This window comes from Rhinatrema bivittatum, chromosome 3 (genome assembly GCF_901001135.1).
Source record: "Rhinatrema bivittatum chromosome 3, aRhiBiv1.1, whole genome shotgun sequence".
Taxonomy (NCBI): domain Eukaryota; kingdom Metazoa; phylum Chordata; class Amphibia; order Gymnophiona; family Rhinatrematidae; genus Rhinatrema; species Rhinatrema bivittatum.
The window spans coordinates 125,393,477-125,416,167 of NC_042617.1; the positions used below are offsets into that span (position 1 = coordinate 125,393,477).

At 46.9% G+C, this 22,691-nt stretch overlaps 1 protein-coding gene across 8 annotated transcripts in view; it reads left to right on the plus strand.

The window, feature by feature from the left end:
- The window catches only part of LOC115087047 (interaptin-like), a 179,879-nt gene that overhangs the window by 73,537 nt on the left and 83,651 nt on the right, over positions 1-22,691 (plus strand). For all 8 annotated transcript variants that reach the window (XR_003855412.1, XR_003855411.1, XR_003855410.1 and 5 more), the window contains exon 3: positions 16,996-17,442. Coding sequence is in view for 5 of the 8 variants with exons in the window: in XM_029593707.1 (XP_029449567.1) it covers positions 17,188-17,442 (255 nt within the window). In the remaining 3 variants the exon portion in view is untranslated. The remainder of the gene's footprint in view (positions 1-16,995; positions 17,443-22,691) is intronic.

The following is a 22,691-nucleotide window of genomic DNA, read 5'->3' on the forward strand; positions in this document are numbered from 1 at the left end:
CAGCATAAAATCTTATCACTAATTCACAAAATCCTATATAAAATCCTCCTCACTTCACTTCCACACCCCCTCAAGAATCACCAGATCAACTGGAACAGGGATGCTGCCAATTCCTTCCCCCAAAATTGCCCACCTAAATAATGTAAGAGAAAGAACTATTTCTATTGCTGGACCCCTTCTATGGAACTCTATTCCGCAGGAATTACGACTAGAAGCTGACATCAAATTATTTAAAAAGGGGATTAAAACCTGGCTTTTTAAACAAGCCTACCAAGACCTGTTAGCATAATTATCTCACTCTCCTGATTTTATACCAAGGTAATGTATATTTTTATTTTTATTATACTATCTCTACCCTAACTATACTACCTCTCTAAGTGTTTAAATTTTGATTATTTAGTCTACTATTTAGTTTACTATGTTAATTATATATATTATGAAACAATGTATTTACTTCCTTTCTTCTTTGGAAATGCAAATAATTTTAAATGATTAATTGCTAACTACTGTAAACTGATTTGATATGCTTGCATGAAAAGTTGGTATATAAAAATTATTAAATAAATAAATAAATAAATAAATAAATAAATGTACATCCTTCAAGGCCACTCCTCCCTCTATGGGGATAGTCGTCCACTTAGACACAGCAAATACCAAAGCATCCACTTTGGGAAAACGCAAACACTCTCTCACAGCCGGATCCAGAGGATAAAGGCCTTCCATTGTCAGACCCCCCTTTAAAATGCCTCTGGGGCATCCCATTCCAGATCAATCAATTCCTGGATGACATCCATCACAAGGAAAAAAACAAGAGGCTTTAAGTAAGGGAACCAAAATGGGATTCTTCCTCAGCTCTGACATAGCATCAGAATCAGGTACACCCAGATGTTTCAAAGTCTGGGAAATCATGAACTGCACTTTATCTCTATAAAAGAACTGCAACATGGTTTGATATGGGTCCAGCCCTGAAGGAAATTCCCCATCTTCCAGAGAATCAGGATTTACCTCATCATCAGTGCCATCCGGATTCCTGTCGGGAACACCAGCAGGGAGTCGAGGTGAGCCCTGGCGTTTAAGCATAAGACTGGAAGAGGGAGGAGCCAGCTGAGGGTCCGACTGGACAGAAATGAGGGAAGCGGAGGACTGTGCCTGAAGAAAGACTTGTAAGCCTTGAAACAATTCCATCCAAGAAAAAGCAGCCGGGTCTAGACCAAACCCAGAAGGAACTGGAGCTGGTCCCACAGAACTGCCCTCGCCAGCAGAGGAGCCAGTCAAGATCTGGCATCTCCCCAGTCAAGGCTGTGACCAACCCATCATCAGAATGGGAAGAGCCAGACTTAGCAAAATCCGAGGAAGACCACTCTCCCTGAGCATCTGAGCAGAGCTGACATAGGTTAGAAGCCAGGTCAGACTGAGAAGCCCTAAAATGACAGGCAACACAAACAGGAAGACGTTTAGGCTTCTTGCTTACCGGTGCCATCGCTGTGGTAAATGTGCGTTGGAATGGCTCTTGCTCAAAAATGAAATGTGCCCAAAAAATAAGCGCCTAGAAGAAAGCTTCAAGGTGCACACACAACTTGTGTGCCAGTTTAAGCACGTAAAAAAGTTTATGTGTGTAAAAAGCGTGCCCAAAAACTGAGCGAGCAACACATGTGCAGAGCCGACATGCTGCGGACACTGATGGCCTATAGTGAGCAGCAGAAAATGCACAAGAGCACGCGAAAATGGCCACCATGTCTTACGACGCGGCATGCAAGAAAAAAGCCTAAGTGTGGAGCCTAGCCCACTGGGGGCTGCTCAACCCGCCAGGCTGCCCAGTTCCTCAACCCCAACGGGAGTGGGAACGAACATTGACACAGTGCGCCAAGAATGGAGACCGGAGGAAGTGCTGAAACCCCTCTGTCTCTCAGGTAAAACTTTTTTTGTTTTTTAAATCTTACCTGAGGTCAGCGCTTACCAGTTGAGTACAGAGATGGTCTCCGGCTTGGGGGGGGGAGGGGAGCGGCATCTGCCATAACCGCCATGCTCGGCCTCCTTCACCCTCTGCCTTTCAGCTGAACTAGCAGTTAAGTCCATGCCAGGAAACACAGCTATCGGACCATGGCACACTTCTGAGGGACAATGGGAATCGCCTCAGGAATTCTCAACTGGGGGAGGGACCTTTAGGTATCACGGCAAGAGAGTGGGGCTTTCTTTTCCTGAATTTAGAATTTCAAGTTTCTTTTTTCAAAAAGCTCAAAGCAATCTTGACAGGGAGATGCACGTCCACCATCTGCTGGAGACGGAGAATACTAGGAGGCTGGGGTTACTGCAGGGTTATATATTGTTATGACTGCACTGCCCGCGGGTTTCCCCGCGAGCAGGCACACTCACCCCATGCTGCATCTTCACCCGACGTGGCAGGATGCCGCTCTCGGGCCTTCTGCGCGGCTGGAGCTGTGGTCGTTGCTGCCCACGCGGGCCTGAGCTGCTGCCCTGGAGTCTCCTGTGCTCCGCAGTCGGAGCCGCGGCCTTGTTTCCTCTCCTGCAGGGCTGGGACCACCCCCGACGCTGCTCCCATCTTCGCGGCGCTAAGGCCACATCCCCGGGCTGGCCCGGCGGCTGAAGCTGCCCCTGGGGCTCTCTGCAGCGGCTGGAGCCGCTGCTGACGGCAGGGCCTGCTCTTCAGGCTCTGCCGGCATCTGTACGTGATTAAGTCGGTGCAGGCCGCTGTCCACGGTCCTGCACAGCTCCTGCTCTCTCCTTAGGCGCCAGCGCGCGCCTCTCTACTGAATTTAAAGGGCCAGGCACAGGAAATGTGCTGGCCCCACCTTTGATGGGACTTCCTGCTTCAGCCCTATAAAGGGCTGCTTCGTCAGTCTGTTCTTGGCCTTGCATTGGAGTTACTTCACTCTGGAGGCTCCTGCCTGCCAGAGCTCCGTCAGGTCTTCTATTGTCTTTGTGGAGCTCCTCATCTCGTCTTGTCTTCTCGTCATGCCACATCATGTCTTCATAGCCTGAGGTCCTCGTCCAGGTGTCCTGGTGTCTTGATGATCTTCTACGTCCTGGTGTTCTTGCCTTCCTGGATGTTCGTTCCTGCATCTTGTCTTCTACGCTCCTGAGCCTTCTGGTCCTGTGGGCCGGACTCCCTCGGACGACATCTTTCCCAGGTTGGAGTGGCCTGCAGGTGGACTGGTGTCCTGCGCTCTCGAGCCGTCATATCCTGGATCTTTCCTGCGCTGTCCCGTTCTCCTCGTGGTCCGTGACCAGCCTGCAAGGGCTGTGTAGGGCGCACAGTGGGACAGGGTGGTCCGCTACTCAGTCCCGCGGGTGGCCTGAGTAGGGCGCCCTGAGAGACAGTGCCAGTGTCCGCCTTCCCTACTTCTCATCTTGTCTGGATTCCAAGTTCCTCGTTATGTCTGCACTTCAGCGTCATGTCTCTGATGTCGTTGCATCGACCCTGGTCCGGGATGCCGTCGCATCGACCACTGGTCCGTGATGTCTTCGCATGTCTTCGCACAGGTGTCATGTCTTCAACCCAAGTCTTCATGTCATGTGATGCCGTTGCATCAATCTTCATAGTCTTGTCTTCTTGTCAAGGTCTCCGTCTGCCCTCAACCTCAGGCCAGGCCTGTGGCTCCATGCTGCTCGCAGCAGGTCCGAAAGGGCTTGGAATGGTCGGAGGACCATTCACCTTCCAACATCCTCGGATGTTGGCCTTGGGAGCTTGCCGGCCTGGCAGAGGGTAAGACCGTCAGCCATGCGGAGCCACCGTCAACCCTTGGCTCGGCCCTGAAGGTCTGGGTCCGGGCTGAGGTCCATGGGCACACTAAAACCACCCGTTACGTAACAGAATGCAAGGCCATGTGCCCGACGGGGTTTCAGCAATGGATTTGCCTTGTTCCCTAAGCCTTGTTTGTGTTCTTGGACTGTTATGGGAACGGAAAAACAATTTTTCAGGATTTTTTTATGTATACGACCTACTGGAGGCGCCAGCTGTCTGGATTTCTTTTTTGTAACGACCTGCAGGAGGCGCCTGCATCCAGACCTTTTTGTCATCATGTTGCCAGGTTGGGGTTTTTCGACCTGCAGGAGGCGCCTGCACCCCTACTGGTTTTGCTGGTTTTTCTTTGCCCGCCCTGGGTTCCCTCCCCCAGGTCTTCTTGGTGTTTCTGGGTGCTTCTTGTTGGTTCTTGCTTATTGCTCGTTTGTCTGTTTTGTATTGTCTGTGCTGTGTGTGTTGGTTGGTTGTGCTTGTTGTGTGCTGTTTTGTTTTGTGTGTGCTGTTTTGTTTTGTGTGTGCTGTCTTGTTTTTTGTGTGCTGTATGGTTGCACTCATTTGTGCCATATGTTTTTGTGTTTTGCTTGTTTGTGTTGGGTGTCCTGTTTGTCTTGTTTGTCTGTGGTATGCTGCTATGTTGCTCTTGTGTTTGCGCTGTTTTGGTTGTGGTTGCGCGTGTGGTTGCCGTGGTGTGTTGCATGTGTGGATGCTTTGCTGCGGTTGGTTGTTTGATTGTTTGTCTGTGCTGTGGGTGTTGGTTGGTTGCGCTTGGTTGTGTTGTTTGGGGGTTCGCTTGTTTGTGCTGTTTGTTGGTGCGCGTGTTGTGGTATGTGTGTGTTGGTTTGTTTTGTTCTTTGTGTTGTATGTTTTGTTGTTGTAGGTTGTGTTGTCCGTATGTGTTGTGCTGTATGGTTGCTTGCGTTGTATGTTGGTGTGGTTGTTTGCTCGTTGGCGCTGTGTGTGGTTGGTTGCTCTGTGTGTTGGTTGGTTGCGCTTGTTTGTGCTGTGTTCGGTTTGTTTGTTTGTGCTGTTTTGTGTGGCTCGCTTGTGCTGTGATTGTTCTGTTTGGCTCTTTGTTGATTGTTGCTGTTGTGTGTGGCGGTGGTTGGGTGTGTTGCTGTTGTATTTGCGCCCGGGTTGCTTTGGTTGTGCTGTGTGTTTGTGGGTGCGCTTGTCTGTGTTATGGTTGGTTGCATTGTTGGTTGTTTGGTTGCGTTGTGTTGGTTTGCTTGCATGTGCGGCTGCTGTATGTTTGGTGGCGTTTGGTTGGTTGCACGGTGCTGTATGGGTTGATGTGGGTTTGCTTGTGGTTGCGTGTGTGGCTGCTATGTGTTTGCTTGTGGTTGCGTGTGTGGCTGCTGTGTGCTTGTTGGTGCTTGTTCGCTCGTGTGTGCTGTTTGGTGGTTCGCTTGTTTGTGGTGTTTGGTGCGCTTGTTTGTGTTGTTGGTTGTGGTTGCGCTCGTTTGTGGTTGTGGTTGTGTGTGTTGCTGCTGTATGTTGTTGTTGTTGTGTGCTAGGGTTGGATTGGTTGTGTGTGTGGCTGCTGTATGTTTGCTGGCGTGGTGTTGGTGTGTTTGCGCCATGTGCTGTGTTGGTTTGGTTGCGTATGCGGCTGCTGTATGTTTGGTTGATATGTTGGTTGCTGTGTGTTGGGTTGCGTGTGTGGCTGCTATGTGTTTTGTTGTTTTTGGGGGTTGTGCTGTTTGTTTTGTTGGTGGTTGTTTGCCTTTTGTGTTGTGTGTTCTGTTTTTTCTTGTTCTTTGTCTGGTTTCCTGTGGTTTGTCTTTTGTGTTTCTGCTGCTTTGCTTGGTGTCATGCTGTCCCCGGATTACCAGCTTCCATTTTTTGGACCCTCGAATACCTCCATCCGGTATGGGCTGATACCCTTATCCTCGGACTGTTGATAGGAGGTTTGAGGAGGGGGGCTTTGAGGAGGGGGTACTGTTATGACTGCACAGCCCACGGGTTTCCCCGCAAGCAGGCACACTCACCCCATGCTGCATCTTCACCCGACGCGGCAGGACGCCGCTGTTGGGCGTTCTGTGCGGCTGGAGCCGCGGTCGTTGCTGCCCATGCGGCCCGGAGGCCGCCCTGGAGTCTCCTGTGCTCCGCAGTCGGAGCCGCGGCCTTGTTCCCTCTCCTGCGGGGCTGGGACCGCCCCTGACGCTGCTCCCATCTTCACAATCCTAAGGCCGCATCCCCGGGCTGGCCCGGCAGCTGGAACCACCCCCGGGGCTCCCCACAGCAGCTGGAGCCGCTGCCGACGGCAGGGCCTGCTCCTCAGGTTCTGCGGTCCTGCACAGCTCCTGCTCTCTCCTTAGGCGCCAGCGCGCGCCTCTCTACTGAATTTAAAGGGCCAGGCACAGGAAGTGTGCTGGCCCCACCTTTGATGGGACTTCCTGCTTCAGCCCTATAAAGGGCTGCTTCGTCAGTCTGTTCTTGGCCTTGCATCGGAGTTACTTCGCTCTGGAGGCTCCTGCCTGCCAGAGCTCCGTCAGGTCTTCTATTGTCTTTGTGGAGCTCCTCATCTCGTCTTTTCTTCTCGTCATGCCACGTCATGTCTTCATAGCCTGAGGTCCTCGTCCAGGTGTCCTGGTGTCTTGATGATCTTCTACGTCCCGGTGTTCTTGCCTTCCTGGATGTTCGTTCCTGCGTCTCGTCTTCTACGCTCCTGAGCCTTCTGGTCCTGTGGGCCGGACTCCCTCGGACGACGTCTTTCCCGGGTTGGAGTGGCCTGCAGGTGGACTGGCATCCTGCGCTCTCAAGCCGTCATATCCTGGATCTTTCCTGCGCTGTCCCGTTCTCCTCGTGGTCCGTGACCAGCCTGCAAGGGCTGTGTAGGGCGCGCAGTGGGACAGGGTGGTGCGCGACTCAGTCCCGTGGGTGGCCTGAGTAGGGCGCCCTGAGAGACAGTGCCAATGTCCGCCATCCCTACTTCTCGTCTTGTCTGGATTCCAAGTTCCTCGTTATGTCTGCACTTCAGCGTCATGTCTCTGATGTCATTGCATCGACCCTGGTCCAGGATGCCGTTGCATCGACCACTGGTCCCTGATGTCTTCGCATCAGCCTTGGTGTCATGTCTTCAATAGTCCTGGTGTCATGTCTTCAACCCAAGTCTTCGTGTCATGTGATGCCGTCGCATCAACCCAAGTCTTCGTGTCATGTGATGCCGTCGCATCAAGCCAAGTTTTCGTGTCATGTGATGCCGTTGCATCAATCTTCGTGTCAAGGTCTCCTTCTGCCCTCAACCTCAGGCCAGGCCTGCTGCTCCATGCTGCTCGCAGCAGGTCCGAAAGGGCTCATAATGGTCGGAGGACCATTCACCTTCCAACATCCTCGGATGTTGGCCTTGGGAGCTTGCCGGCCTGGCAGAGGGTAAGACCGTCAGCCATGCGGAGCCACCGTCAACCCTTGGCTCGGCCCTGAAGGTCTGGGTCCGGGCTGAGGCCCATGGGCACACTAAAACCGCCCGACACGTAACATATATACTGTGACGTCATCATGCTTCATCTCCATCTGCTGGCAGAGGAGCATAAACCACTGGTCCTGAGTCCATCTGTCTACACGTTAGGAAAAATTAGATACAATCTATTAAAATAATAAAATATATGCTATTATGTAATTGGCGATTATATATATTTTGTGTCTCTTAAATAAAAATATGTTAAAAAAAAATACTAAAATGCAACTCCTGAATCCCAACAGACCCTAACCCTTATACCACATTTTATCATCCATATACCATATCCTTCAATTTCCCTAAATCCTCTATATTCCCTATATATAAAATTCCATTTTCTCATATTTGACTACCAAATATAAATATAATATAAAATAACTTAGATTGTATTACCCATTAATTCATTCCACTTCTCAAACGCAATCTCTAGGTCAGCTATTCTCAAGGACTGCCTAATCCCTCTGTACTCATGTAGTTTCAATTCATTTCAAACACTTCACTCAGGTCAGCCTTTATAAAGGAGCCTGTCTAAAGCCTTCTATGCCCCAAGCTCTTATCCTTGGCCGTGGGATCCTCCTTGGGACCATAAACCCTTGCTATACTCAGCCTTAAGGTGGACCAGATGCCTGGAACCGGTCCTTAAGGTGTTCTGGAGCTCTTGGATATCCACTCTGTCACAATGTTTATATAACACAAGCTTCATCGAGAGTGAGACTACTGATGTTATTGCTATCATATTCAGACCTTCACATTCCCCAATCCATCCTCTTTGGATCATTTGTTATGTATGCTGTACTTTATAGTTGTCAATGCATGCTGTCCTACAAGGAATGTAGTATATAGTAAGCCTCAACGTTTTTGAAAGTTTCAGTGTTTTATTGTGAAAGAATGTGATATACACAGCTACTGGCAAATCAGCAAGAGCAAGGGTTTTTCTCATTTTGTATCTATGGGAAAAATGCTTGATATGTTTGGTCCACAGTGTGTAAAGGAAATAAAGCAAATTGTATTTTATTGATTTTGCTTCCCTGTCCCATATGTAACTCAAGTATAACAGTATTTCTCTGATGATAAGTAATGCAACACATGGATCATGTGACTTTGTCTTGTGACAGCATTGAGGATTTTTCCAGAGCTTTCTAGGCATGGTGGCATACACTGGATTACTCCCACAGCTGGCTTATGACTTAGGCCTTTTTTGTCTAATATTAACTTTTTTTTTCCAGATAAGCTCCACCTTTCCCAGTAGCACCCTAGTCAGATATTGGCATTTTCAAGTTTACTTTTTTCTTTGATGCTGCTGCTTACTATTGCTGAGAATTATGAGTCCTTACCTGCAAATCTGCATTCAGTGTCAGTGGTCCAGTCAGATCTTTTCTGTGAGAGTTTCTTCTCTTTTTTAATTTGCATAATCAAGTTTTCTCATCAGGTCAAAGAAGCAAGCTAGTGACTTCAAGAAGTGCCCAAAATGCTTGAAGATTTTGTTATGTTATGCTATACTTATATACTGCCTTCCTCAAACAATGCATCTCATGGATTATCACATTTAAATCTCAGAGGACAGATTTTGATGTTTCTTAAGCCTGGTAGGAGAGAACCTGCCAGTTTGTTACTGGCTTTGAAGCCTAAGGAGAAGGCCAGAGAGCCAACCAAAATCACATTGATATCCAGGCTTTATCAAAGAAATCCTTAGCCAATTTGATACCTTGGATCAAGAACAGGACCAGAAATATGAACAAGTCCTGCTCCCTCCATTCAAGTCACCATAAGGGCTCGAACCTCTGAGCTTGTAACTCAGTGCGGATGAGTGCCAAGCCTCAAGTGAAGACTGATGTGTTGGTGCTTCTTATTGAGGCACAGCTCAGAAGCTCATATATGGTTGGGATTGACCATGCTCTGAAGTGTCTGTGATGGGAGGACTCCATTCTTCTGATCGTAGGCAGTGCTGTTCAAGTTTCCCTAAGGCCCTTCTGCTATTCAAGCAACTCCTCCACTCTTCCTTTGATGTTATTTAGTCCCCTTTAAAGCCGACCCCAGTCTTATCTTTAGCAACATTATATATGAAGATAGACAAGAAGATCTTAGTAGTGTTTACTGGCATCTCAGGCACATAGAATCACATGCATTGGACACTTTAATGTCAATGGGTGCATCAAGCAATCTGCCTCTGGTGACATCACCAGGTACGTTAGGATTGACACTGTCAAATACATTGAGGGTAGAGTTGATCTCCTCAGTGCAAGTACTAATGACAAGGAACACTTCTGCTGTATGGACAAAGGGGAGAGGAATCAGATGCATATTATGTAGACTGGTTGGTCTATGATGCATTCAAAACAGCACTGAAAAACTTTTCTATAGGTCATAGACACCTATAGAGTTATATGGCTATGAGTGTCAGGCTTTAGAAAATATGTACAGGAGTGACTCTCTGATATGCCATACTTGTGTGAAAACCATTTTGGAGAAATAGAGAAACTCAAAACTGCATACTGCTAACTAGTCAAAACCATAATATGGTTTTTGACTAGATCTAAACAAATAGTCTTCCACTCCATGTGCAGGAAAATGGCTCTGTAGTGGTGAAGGCTGAAGTTTAAACTGTTAATCCCTTACAGCCTCAGACAATTGGTTTCTCCAGATTGTCAAATACAGTTACCTAGAACCGTCGGGTATACAAGACAGATGCATGCCTGGGACTTCAAGTCAGTGAGGGCAACAATGCTTTGTTCCAAAGAGGGGGGACACCACTGCTATGATAATGGTGCAAGTAATTTTCTGTTTGTTGTGTGTGGCTGGTCTCGTGCGAACGCATCTTTGGAGGGGGACCAACTGGCACCAATCATTGGTAGGGGACTCTGTCCTGGCCAGCCACATCAGAGGGGTACAGGCCCACCCCCCTCCAGCTGTGACATGGTAGGGAGTTCCCCTTCCATCATCCACCTGGTTTGCTATTTAACCTTATTATGGACCAGCTCAAATTCATTCTTGATCTAAAGAGCTTAAACATATTCCTAAAAAAGGGAAATTTCAAATTAATTTCCTTAGGCATCATTCTCCTTCTTCAAAATCAAGGAGACTAGCTGTCTCTGGACCTCAAATATGTATCTATATAGTAATAAATCCACGTCATAGAAAGGATTTCAGATTTGTAGTAGGAGCCCTGCATATTCAATATTGTGTATTGCTCTATGGCCTAGCTTCTGCCTTGTGGGTTTTCTGCAAATGTTTGGCTGTTATAACAACATATTTACATAAGAGAGGCATGCATGTGTTTCCCTACCTGGACAATTGACTAATGATGAACATGTCTCAAGCAAGGATAAATGTATCAGTGTGGAACACCATCCAAGTGTTGTAGTCACTAGGTTCATCATGAACTTTCCTACATCTTATCTGAGCCCATCATCTCATTTGCAGTTTATACAGACTCTACTAATCAAGATTCAGGTCAAGGCCACGGTGTAATGATAGAACCAAATGCATTGTGGCTACAGCATGGGAAATATTCAGAATCAGGAAACATCAGCCAAGGCCATGTTGAGAATGGTAGATCTCATGGTTGTAATGCTGCATGTTACTCCTATGACATATCTCCATATGAGGCAAGCCCAATGGACCTTAAAATCTCAATGGGTTCAGGTCACAAAAACTAGAGAGCCATATCCTTGTCACTGAAGAGCAAGAGACTCTTTCAGTGGTTGCCTCCCTCCAGTTTGACTAAGGGTCTTCCCTTCCAAATTCCTCTACAAGTAATTGTGCTTATCTTGGATACATCCAGCATAGGTTGGGGAGTGATTTCATAGAGCAGCTATACACCTAGTGCCACTAGTCTCTTCAAGAAAATTCTTCTGATAACAATCCCTTGGAGATGAGGGCAGTTTTGAATGTTCTGAAAGCCTGTAGAATTCAAGTGACCAACAAAGTTGTCCTTGTAGGGACAGACAATCAGGAAGTCATGTTCTACCTGAACTAACTAGGATGCTGTCAGGGTGTGGAATTGAGCATTCTCTCATTGGCTAACGTGAGTGCCATATGCCTAGCAGGAAAACTAAATGTTCTGGAAAATAGATTCAGTTGGTGCATTCTGGCCCCCCACAAGTGTTGAGTTTGACTAGGGTGGATCTATTGTTTTTGACAGTCCTGAACAGCAGGTACTGTTATGCTTTGCGAGGATATAAGAAATGAAGCTAGCAGTAGACAACTTCTCCCTTATTGGAAAACAGTTCTCCTATATGCTTATGCTCCAGTGCTCCTCATAGCCTAAACCTTGGTAAAACTCAGAACTATAATCCTCATAGTAACATTTTGGTAGAGACAAACATAACATGGACACCTCCAGGAGGAGAGGCATCCATAACCCCCCCCCCCCCCCCAAAAAAAAACAAAAAAAAAAAACCCATCAAGTTGAGATGTCCTCTTGACCTGATCATTTTGAACTAAGGATCATTGCTCTACCCCAACATCCAGTCTCTAGCTTTTGTATCCTTAATGTTGAGAGGAATATGGATCCTTTCTGAGGAGGTCTCTGAAGTCCTTCGGGCTTCTTGGAAGCAATCTACCAGAAAGTTGTAATGTTTAAATGAAGAAAGTTTGGTATGAGGGCAAATCCTTAGATCCCCTCTCTTACTCTACACAAAATTTCTTGAATATTCAGAAAGGACAATATTCAAAAGATTTACCCAGGTAACTAAGCAGTTGGGTAAAACTGAGGGCTGAAAATTGACCTCACCCTCTGTCAGTAAATGCACCGGTACTATTTCCCAGCACAGGTGCTTTTACCTGCTCTGAAAAAGGGCAGAGTTGAGGGCTGGTGATGGCAGAACGACGAGTGAGATAATCAAATTTGCAGATGACACAAAATTGTTCAGAGTAGTTAAATCACAAGCAGATTGTGATAAATTGCAGGAAGACCTTGTGAGACTGGAAAATTGGGCATCCAAATGGCAGATGAAATTTAATGTGGATAAGTGCAAGGTGATGCATATAGGGAAACATAACCCATGCTATAATTACACAATGTTGGGTTCCATATTAGGTGCTACAACCCAAGAAAGAGATCTAGGTGTCATAGTGGATAACACATTGAAATCGTTGGTACAGTGTGCTGCGGCAGTCAAAAAAGCAAACAGAATGTTGGGAATTATTAGAAAGGGAATGGTGAATAAAACGGAAAATGTCATAATGCCTCTGTATCGCTCCATGGTGAGACCGCACCTTGAATACTGTGTACAATTCTGGTCGCCGCATCTCAAAAAAGATATAATTGCGATGGAGAAGGTACAGAGAAGGGCTACCAAAATGATAAGGGGAATGGAACAATTCCCCTATGAGGAAAGATTAAAGAGGTTAGGACTTTTCAGCTTGGAGAAGAGACGACTGAGGGGGGATATGATAGAGGTGTTTAAAATCATGAGAGGTCTAGAATGGGTAGATGTGAATCGGTTATTTACTCTTTCGGATAGTAGAAAGACTAGGGGGCACTCCATGAAGTTAGCATGGGGCACATTTAAAACTAATCGGAGAAAGTTCTTTTTTACTCAACGCAAAATTAAACTCTGGAATTTGTTGCCAGAGGATGTGGTTAGTGCAGTTAGTATAGCTGTGTTTAAAAAAGGATTGGATAAGTTCTTGGAGGAGAAGTCCATTACCTGCTATTAAGTTCACTTAGAGAATAGCCACTGCCATTAGCAATGGTAACATGGAATAGACCTTTTTTTGGGTACTTGCCAGGTTCTTATGGCCTGGATTGGCCACTGTTGGAAACAGGATGCTGGGCTTGATGGACCCTTGGTCTGACCCAGTATGGCATTTTCTTATGTTCTTATGAACTGGCCTATAGTGTGCAGATGTGGTAGAAGATGTGCCTGATTGACAAACTGAAGAGTAGTAAATCACCTGGACCGGATGGTATACACCCCAGAGTTCTGAAGGAACTAAAAAATGAAATTTCAGACCTATTAGTAAAAATTTGTAACCTATCATTAAAATCATCCATTGTACCTGAAGACAGGAGGATAGCTAATGTAAACCCAATATTTAAAAAGGGCGCTGGGGCGATCCGGGAAACCTCAGACCAGTTAGCCTGACTTCAGTGCCAGGAAAAATAGTGGAAAGTGTTCTAAACATCAAAATCACAGAACATATAGAAATACATGGTTTAATGGAACAAAGTCTTGCCTCACAAATCTGCTTCACTTTTTTGAAGGAGTTAATAAACATGTGGATAAAGGTGACCGGTAGATGTAGTGTACTTGGGTTTTCAGAAGGCGTTTGACAAAGTTCCTCATGAGAGGGTTCTAAGAAAAATAAAAAGTCATGGGATAGGTGGCAATGTCCTTTCGTGGATTACAAACTGGCTAAAAGACAGGAAAAAGAGAGTAGGATTAAATGGACAATTTTCTCAGTGGAAGAGAGTGGGCAGTGGAGTGCCTCAGGCATCTGTATTGGGACCCTTACTTTTCAATATATTTATAAATGATCTGGAAAGAAATACGACGAGTGAGGTAATCAAATTTGCAGATGATACAAAATTGTTCAGAGAGTTAAAACTAAGCAGTTTGTGATAAATTGCAGGAAGACCTTGTGAGACTGGAAAATTGGGCATCGAATTGGCAGATGAAATTTAATGTGGATAAGTGCAAGGTGATGCATATAGGGAAAAATAACCTATGCTATACTTACACAATGTTAGGTTCCATATTAGGTACTACCACCCAAGAAAGAGATCTAGGCGTCATAGTGTAACACATTGAAATTGTCGGTTCAGTGTGCTGCGCCAGTCAAAAAAGCAAACAGAATGTTGGGAATTATTAGAAAGGGAATAGTGAATAAAATGGAAAATGTCATAATGCCTCTGTATCGCTCCAAGGTGAGACCGTACCTTGAATACTGTGTACAATTCTGGTCGCCGCATCTCAAAAAAGATAATATTGCGATGGAGAAGGTACAGAGAAGGGTGACCAAAATAAGGGGAATAGAACAGCTCTCCTATGAGGAAAGACTAAAGAGGTTAGGACTTTTCAGCCTGGAGAAGAGACGGCTGAGGGAGGATATGATAGAGGTGTTTAAAATCATGAGAGGTCTAGAACGGGTAGATGTGAATCGGTTATTTACTCTTTCAGATAATAGAAAGAAAGACTAGGTGGCACTCCATGAAGTTAGCATGTGGCACATTTAAAACTAATTGGAGAAAGTTCTTTTTCACTCAACGAACAATTAAACTCTGGAATTTGTTGCCAGAGGATGTGGTTAGTGCAGTTAGTATAGCTCTGTTTAAAAAAGGATTGTTGCCAGAAGATGTGGTTAGTGCAGTTAGTATAGCTCTGTTTAAAAAAGGATTGTTGCCAGAGGATGTGGTTAGTGCAGTTAGTATAGCTGTGTTTAAAAAAGGATTGGATAAGTTCTTGGAGAAGTCCATTACCTGCTATTAATTACTAGCAACAGTAGCATGGAATTGACTTAGTTTTTGGGTACTTGCCAGGTTCTTATGGCCTGGATTGGCCTCTGTTGGAAACCTTGATGCTGGGCTTGATTGGTCTGACCCAGTATGACATGTTCATATGTTCTTAGGGATTTAATTTTAAAATCTTCATGTGTCATTCAAAACCCAGACTTTGTACCTTCTGGCCTTGATTTTTCAAAGGGAAACTTGATGCTTGTAGGTCCATGTGTACAAAGTCCTCACTAGCCTGCAAGTTCTTATGGGGTTTAATAATTGCTCCATTGATATTTCTCAAACGAAGGAAGATAATTTCTGTGCATCCTTTTGTTGTCAGGTTTATTTGGGACTTTCTTCAAATGAAGCCTCTCCTAAATTCTCTTGCAGTCTTATGGGATATCATTGTGGTTCTAAGCCAGCTGATGAAGCCTCTTTCGATCTCTAGATTCTTGTGAACTCCAGTAAATGACATGAAGGTCACATTTTTGGTGTGGTCACTTCAGCACTCAGAGTCAGTGAGCTGCAGCTGTTAATAACATATCTACCTTATACCAACTTCCATCAAAAGAGGGAGGTACATCAAAGTTATCCCAATGTCCTACTTAAGGCAATATCATAGTTCTATCTTATTTAGTCAATCGTTATTTCAACATTCTTTGTTCAGTCTGATGCATGTAAGGTAGAAGCTGCACATCACACAGTGGATTGTCAGAGAGAGCTATCACCTTCTATCTGCAGTCTAAAGTCCTGATCAGAGTCCGCCCAGATTTTTGTTTCTTTTGATTTCCAACAGGCTGAGCTTTGGTATGACGAAGACCACTGCCTTTAATTGTGTAGCATTTTTGCATTTCTCACTGTTATGCCATAAGAGGTCTGATCTTAGAAAGGCATGTCAAGTCTCATTCTGTCAGGACAACGGCAACATCAGTTATCAATCTAAGGTCTAACGCCTTAGATATTTTTAAAGCAGCAATGTGAAGTTCAGTCCATACATTCACCAGTCATTACTGTATTGATATGGCCTCTTGTCAGGATGCTAGATTTGTATTGTCCATTCTTCAAGGCCTGTTTCTGAATTAGAGCCCAGTTCCCTCCTGCCTAGGGCCTATTTTTATGGTTTTGGGTTATCCTCATTCTGCATTGTTTTATTACAAAAGAAGAATAAAACAAGACTGGAGGTTTCATCCATAAAATATTTTTTTTCATGTTTGCCTATTGGCAGCTGGTCATGTTGTCTTTCCCCTTTGATTTAAAAACAGCTCTTAGCTAAGGAGTCTCGTGTGTAGCTCCTTAGCAATGTTTGTCAGAGAGAGCGAAATTATTTATCCATAATGGTGGCTTGAGGATAATGATGGTAACAAGTCACATAACCCACCTACCTTCCCTTGGAGAGTTCTTTACATATTTATTGTTGAAGCTTACCTAACTAGTAGCTGAGAGGCTATGGTTCTGGTGGCATGCACTTAATCACAGTACATGCCTAGAAAGCTTTTCTAGAAAGTTTTGGAAAAATCCTATGCATCAGTACGACCCAGAGTCATTTGACCTATATGTGAGGTTCCTTGCACCTCTATCATCAGAGATCACCTATTACAGGTAAGCACGTTCATATTTTTTCAACCAAAAATATATATTTCCCATAGATTCCTTTGGCGTTGGGTAGTAGCATATATGCTTTTAACCATATTTAAATGAGGCTGTTTAAGGATTGAAGAGTGAGCAAGCATTTTTAGCCTCTTGCCCTTAGTTCAAGTTAATATTACAGTTGGAACATGCGCATTGCATTTTCTTCACTGAATTCCAGCTATTGGTAACGTCAAGATAACAACTCTGCATTTTACAAAAGGGGTAATGAAATTCATGCATAATATAATGAAGGTGATAATGTATTATATGATTCTTAGTGGGGCCATTCTAACGCCATTCTAAAATCCAGTTACAGAAGGTTTATACAACTTTTCTGAGATATAAAAGAAACCTAACATAAAAGTCAGTGAATTATTCTTGATTATACATTTTTCTAAATCTTGAATCTGGATGAATCCACTCCAAGGTAATCCCTGCTATCTTTAGTGGCTGGTTCATAGCTACAGTATATTTTTTAGGGAATCTGGGAGTTAAATGATTACTGTTTCTATTTATCAAAAATGTATTTTCTGCTCTTTTCACATGATATGTCAGAGATGGATTATAAAATAAAACATACATAAAAATTCAACACTGAACAAATAAAGATTGTAAACTTAATACAGACAAAACTCTCTAGTAATTCTTCCCTTTTTCAAGAATTGAAGACCATAACTTTGAAGGTTTTGCTTTTTTTTTTTTCCACAGAAAATACCTGCTTACCATCTCAGAGCCTGTAATGGGAGTCAATGTTTTAAGTTGAACTAAGGTAGCATGGATTTAATATTTCCAGTTTTCACAACGGTGCACGAGATAAGTCTAAAACACTGCTCACTACTGTAAAACTTGCTATTTGGATCATTAAAAGCCGTTTCTGTGTTGCACATTCATTATGCGAAAATGTCTAATTTGAGACTCAAAGCCATAAAATCGAGTGGAATCAATGTTGGATCCCCGGAACCTATGAAACTCAATAACTCAGTTTCAATTATGAAGATCAGAAGGAACAGTTCGGACACCCTTCCCTACGTATCTGGGGTGTCTTTGGGACCTCATAATTCCAAAATATCAACCAGTCTAGTTGCCCCGAAACCAATAAGGGTCATGCTTGACAGTTCCAAAAATGAGAGGAATGTGGTTAACAAATCTGTTCAGGTAAGGGATTTTTTTTATTTCTTTTTTTGTCTTGTGAGTTTTCATGGCATAAAATATATCTTCAGAACCTTGTCAGCTTGTGCTCTTTCTTAGTGGCAGGTCAGTTTTTGAAGAAACGCTGTTATCGATTCCTGCTGAAGTTCTCTGAATCGAGGGAGAGATAAATTCCTTAATTCATGGGTGGTTTGTTAGAGAATTCTTCTGTTAATTGTTGTGGGGTTTTTCACTCATATATACTGTATTTAAGATGTAAATTTCTTGGAAATTATATTAAAATTTATATGCCTAAATATATCTTTAAAGACAGCAGATCTTGCCAGCACAACTTGGTGACCTTCTCAGAGAAAATGACATAGTAAATCATTTGGGAGAGACTGAAGGAGACTAGGAGACTTTCAGCTTTCGCAAAGGATTCAACTCTGTGCCTCATATGAGGTTAATAGAAATTATGGGTAATTATAGTATGGCTTTGAAGCTTAAGAAGTGCATAGGTCACTAGGGTGTTGGAGAAACAGAATGTAATGGTGGAAAAAATGGTAAAAGCATAGACTCGTCAATCTTAAACAAGATAGCCAGCAGCAAAATTATCCGGTTAACTTTAGCCAAATAATTCAGCAGAAAAAGCCTCCCACTGAATATATTTGGCTAAAGTGACCTGGTTAAAGAAATCTGGGTAACTTTGTTGATGGTTGCCTTCCTCAATATTGATTCAAAAAACAACAACCCAATAATGCCCAGCAACAGCTGAGGTCCCCTTCAATCCCACAAAATTTTAAATTGTGGGATTGATGGCACAATCTCCTCCCACCGATTCCACCAAATGTGAAAACGTAGCAGGCCGAACTGGCTCTCAACGCATTCTGAAAGTGTGGCAGGCCAAGCCTCCCCTCCCTCTCCCGATCCCAATGTGAAAGTGTGGCAGGCTAAGCCTCCCCTCCCCCTCCCGATCCCAATGTGAAAGTGTAGCAGGCCAAGCTGGCCCTTCTGCCCCTGCCAATCCCACCAAAAGTGAAAATGTAGCAGGCCGAGGCCTTCCTCCTGATCCCACTAAAAGTAAAAGTGTAGCAGCTGAGCTGGCCCCCTCCACCCCTTTCAAACCCCCCCTCCAAACCACACACAATCGTGAAATCCCAAAAGTGCCTAAGCAAGCAAGAGGAAGAGAGGCTTTTTCCTTCTCCCACTAACCTTACAGCTGTACTGACATTTAATATTCTTTTAGTTACTGATTGTTGCCTTCAATTACCGTTGTCAGTATATGCTAATTCTCAGTGGAGCTGTTGCGATCCTGCCCGTGAGGAGCGCGGGCAGGCTCTTACCCCACGCGGCCAGATGGGCCACTGACGCTGTTTTCTTCGCGGCAGGCCTGCTGCCGCCGCCGCCGGATCCCTTCCTGGCTGCCTCCAGCCCTGCGCGGCAGGGGCGGGCCACCGGGAGCTCCTTCGGACGGCTGGGCCAGCTGCCACCGCGCCGGTGTTCCCCAACGCGCTGCAGGCTTCCCGGGGTCTTCAGCCGGCAGGGAGGGCGTCCCTGCCGGTGCCTGCTTCAGCCCGGGTCCTTGGTCAGCAGGGAGGCCATCCCTGCCGGTGCCTGCAGTCTCTTCAGCTCCCTGCAGCCAGCCTCTGACTCCGGTTTGCTTCTGACTCCACTTCAGCCTGCAGCCAGCCTCTGACTCTGGTTTGCTTCTGACTCCGCTTCAGCTCGCTGCCTGCCTCCGACTCCGGTTTGCTTCCAACTCCGCTTTAGCTGCAGCCAGCTTACCTTTCTGCCTTCCTGCTTCAGTCTTCGTGGCTGGAAGCCGCTAGCAGTCTGCCACCTTTCCACCTTCAGAGCAGCCCTGCTCCGCGGCCTGCCTGACTCCCTTGGATTGTCCACGTGGTCGGGAGGGTGCCGTCAGCTTCCAGCCTGTCTCTTCAGCTTCTTAGGGCGCGGGCACGCGCCCCTCTACTCCTCTTCAAGGGCCAGCTAGGTGTGGCCCCCTGCTGGCTCCTCCCAGGGCGTTGTCATCATCAGCCCTACTTAAAGGGCCCAGCTTCCAGGCTAACGTTGCCTTCGCAAGGAGTTGGTCACTCCTGAGATCCTGGTTCCAGGAGCTGCCTTGAGTTCCAGCCTTCTGCAAGGTCCAGTGTTACTCGTTCTCTGTTGGAGCTCCTTGTCTCGTCTGATGTTTACCTGCTGTTCCAGTCCTGATGTCTGCTTGATGTACCAGCCCTGATGTTTGCCTGTTCCTGTTCCTGCCCTTGGCCTGTCTTCCAATCCGATCCCGTGTTCCAGTCCAGTTGATGCCTTTGCCTTGCCTTCGGCTGCCGGTATGCAGCATACTCTGCTTCAGGCTGCCGGTGTACAGCAATCCCTGCTTCAGGCTGCCGGTGTGCAGCAAACCCTGCCATAGACTGACAGGAGTGCAGCTACCTGCCTTACCCTGTTCCTGAATCTCCTGAAAGCTAGCACCTCGTTCCTGTTCTTCAAGATGTCCTGGTGCCTCGCAGCAAGCCATGTCGTGGTCCGCGACCAGCCCCATGGGCGGGCTGAGTAGGGCGCTTCGTGATGCAAGCCTTGCACCTCGTTCCTGAGTCTGTGGGAAAGCCTTACCCTGTTCCTGAATCTCCTGAAAGCTAGCACCTCGTTCCTATTCTTCAAGATGTCCTGGTGCCTCGCGGCAAGCCATGTCGTGGTCCGTGACCAGCCCCATGGGCGGGCTGAGTAGGGCGCTTCGTGATGCAAGCCATGCACCTCGTTCCTGAATCTGTGAGAAAGCCTTACCCTATTCCTGAACTCTCTGCAAGCCTGGTATCCTGCGGCAACCTCTGTTGTGGTCCGTGACCAGCCCCACGGGCGGGCTGTGTAGGGCGCTCCATGTTGCCAGTCTCGTACCTCGCCCTAGAGTCTCCTGTATGCATCATACCTCGTTCCTGACTCCACGTCTTCACCTTCAGTATCTTGCTTCTGAGTCTATGTCAGCACGTCCAGTACCTTGTCTCTGAGTCCTCGTCTGCACTTCCAGTACCTTGCTTCTGAGTCTACGTCAGCACGTCCAGTACCTTGTCTCTGAGTCCTCGTCTGCACTTCCAGTACCTTGCTTCTGAGTCTACGTCAGCACGTCCAGTACCTTGTCTCTGAGCCCTCGTCTGCACTTCCAGAACCTTGCTTCTGAGTCTACGTCAGCACGTCCAGTACCTTGTCTCTGAGCCCTCGTCTGCACTTCCAGTACCTTGCTTCTGAGTCTACGTCAGCACGTCCAGTACCTTGTCTCTGAGTCCACTTCTGTACTTCCAGTACCTTGCTCCAGAGTCTACGTCAGCACGTCCAGTACCTTGTCTCTGAGTCTACGTCTGCACTTCCAGTATCTCGTTTCTGAGTCTCGTCTGCATCCATGTTCCAGTCCTCGCTGCCCTGGCCTCCATCCGGCCTACCGCTTCATGCCGTACCCTGCGGCAGGTCCGAAAGGGCTGGGAACGGTCGGAGGACTGTTCACAAGACCAACATAGCGTTGTTGGGTCTTCCGAAGTGTGCAAGCTCGGAGGAGGGCCTGTCTTCCAGTCTTCAATTCAGCTTGCTTCCGTCTAGCCCATGCTCGGGCATGCCACGCCTCCCGCGGCACCTCTTCAGACTCTCTGGCATCGAGCCGCGGCCCAAGGGCACACACATCTCCCAGGAGTGGGATCGCTCTCCGAGCGCTCCGCAACAGTTTGCGAAGGCCATGTGTTCGGCGTTCATGTCCTTGTGATGGGCCTGTGCCAAGTTCTGGACTTTCTTTGCCAAAGGAAATTTTTTGTTTTTTGAAAGGAAAAACTTCACTCCCAGTTTTTCTTTGCTATGTTTACGACCTGCTGGAGGCGCCAGCTGTTTGGGTTCCCACGACCTGCAGGAGGCGCCTGCGCCCAAACCATCTACTCCCTGTTTCCAGGATGGAGTTCCACGACCTGCAGGAGGCGCCTGCACTCCTACCTGATGTTGCTGTAGTTTTCGCCCCCCCTCCCCCCCTTCTTGTTTCTTGCTTTTGCTTGTTTCTGCTGTGTGTATGGGTGTGCTTGTTTCTGCTGTGGGTATGGGTGTGCTTGTTTCTGCTATGTACTTGGGTGCGCTTCTCTGTGTTGTTGGCCCCTTGGTGCTTGTTTGTACTGGTCTTTGTCCTTTGTTGTTCTTTTCTGTGCCCGCTTGTTGTTTTCCGCTTGTGGGCTCCCGTCCTCCTCGTTCCCGCGTTTTTTGTTCCCCTGCTTCCTGTCTCTCGCCCTTCGCTCTTTCACCCTTCGCTCCTTCGCTTTCCGCTCTCTCGCTCTTTGCTCTCTCGCTCGGGGCTCCTTCGCTCCCTGCTCCCTTGTTCTCCGCTCCTTTGCTCTCCGCTCCCTTGCTCTCTGCTCCTTCGCTCTCTGCTCCCTTGCTCTCTGCTCCTTCGCTCTCCGCTCCCTTGCTCTCTGCTCCTTCGCTCTCTGCTCCCTTGCTCCCTGCTCTCTCGCTCTCTGTTCCCTTGCTCCCTGCTCTCTCGCTCTCTGCTCCCTTGCTCTCTGCTCCTTCGCTCTCTGCTCCCTTGCTTTCCGCTCCCTCGCTCTCCGTTCCCTTGCTCCCTCTTTTGTGTTTTGTGTTGTCGGTCGCGTGTCACCGTTCGCTCGGTCGCTGCTCGCGCAGTCACTGTTCGCTCGGTCGCTGCTCGCGCGGTCTCCGTTCGCTCGGTCGCTGCTCCCTCGGTCTCGTGTTCGCGTCGTCCCGTGTTCCCTCGGTCTCGTGTCCGCTTGGTTCCGTGTTTCCTTGGTTTCGTCTGCTTCCGGTCTCGTGCTCTTGGTCTCTTGTCGTGTCCCTGGTTGCCTGCTTGTGTCGAGTGTTTGCTTGCTTGTTTGTTGGTGGTTGAGTGTTTCCCTCGAGGGTGACCTTAGCCACATCCAGATTCCGCCCAGTCTTGGGCTTGCTTCTGTTTGGACTTACTGAATTTTTGTGCTTTGATCCCCTGCACTACAGCTTTCGCCTTAGTTGGGACTTCTATTCAAGTCAACCCTTGGAAGGACTCTAGCCGCTGCCCCTTGATCCTTGAACCAAGATGCCATCCAGCACTTCTGTATTCTGCATCTTGCCTGACCTCCGTCTTCTGTGTTCCACGTTCTGTGTTTGTCTTGCCTGGACCTTGACCACTTCTGCCTTGACTTCTGCTCCGGTATTCTTCTCGCTACAGTTCCTCGCCAAGAAGTACCAGCTTGTCCTTGGATCTTCGCTTGCCCTCTCCTCATGCTGTTTGCAGAGGCTGAGGGGGGCTTTGAGGA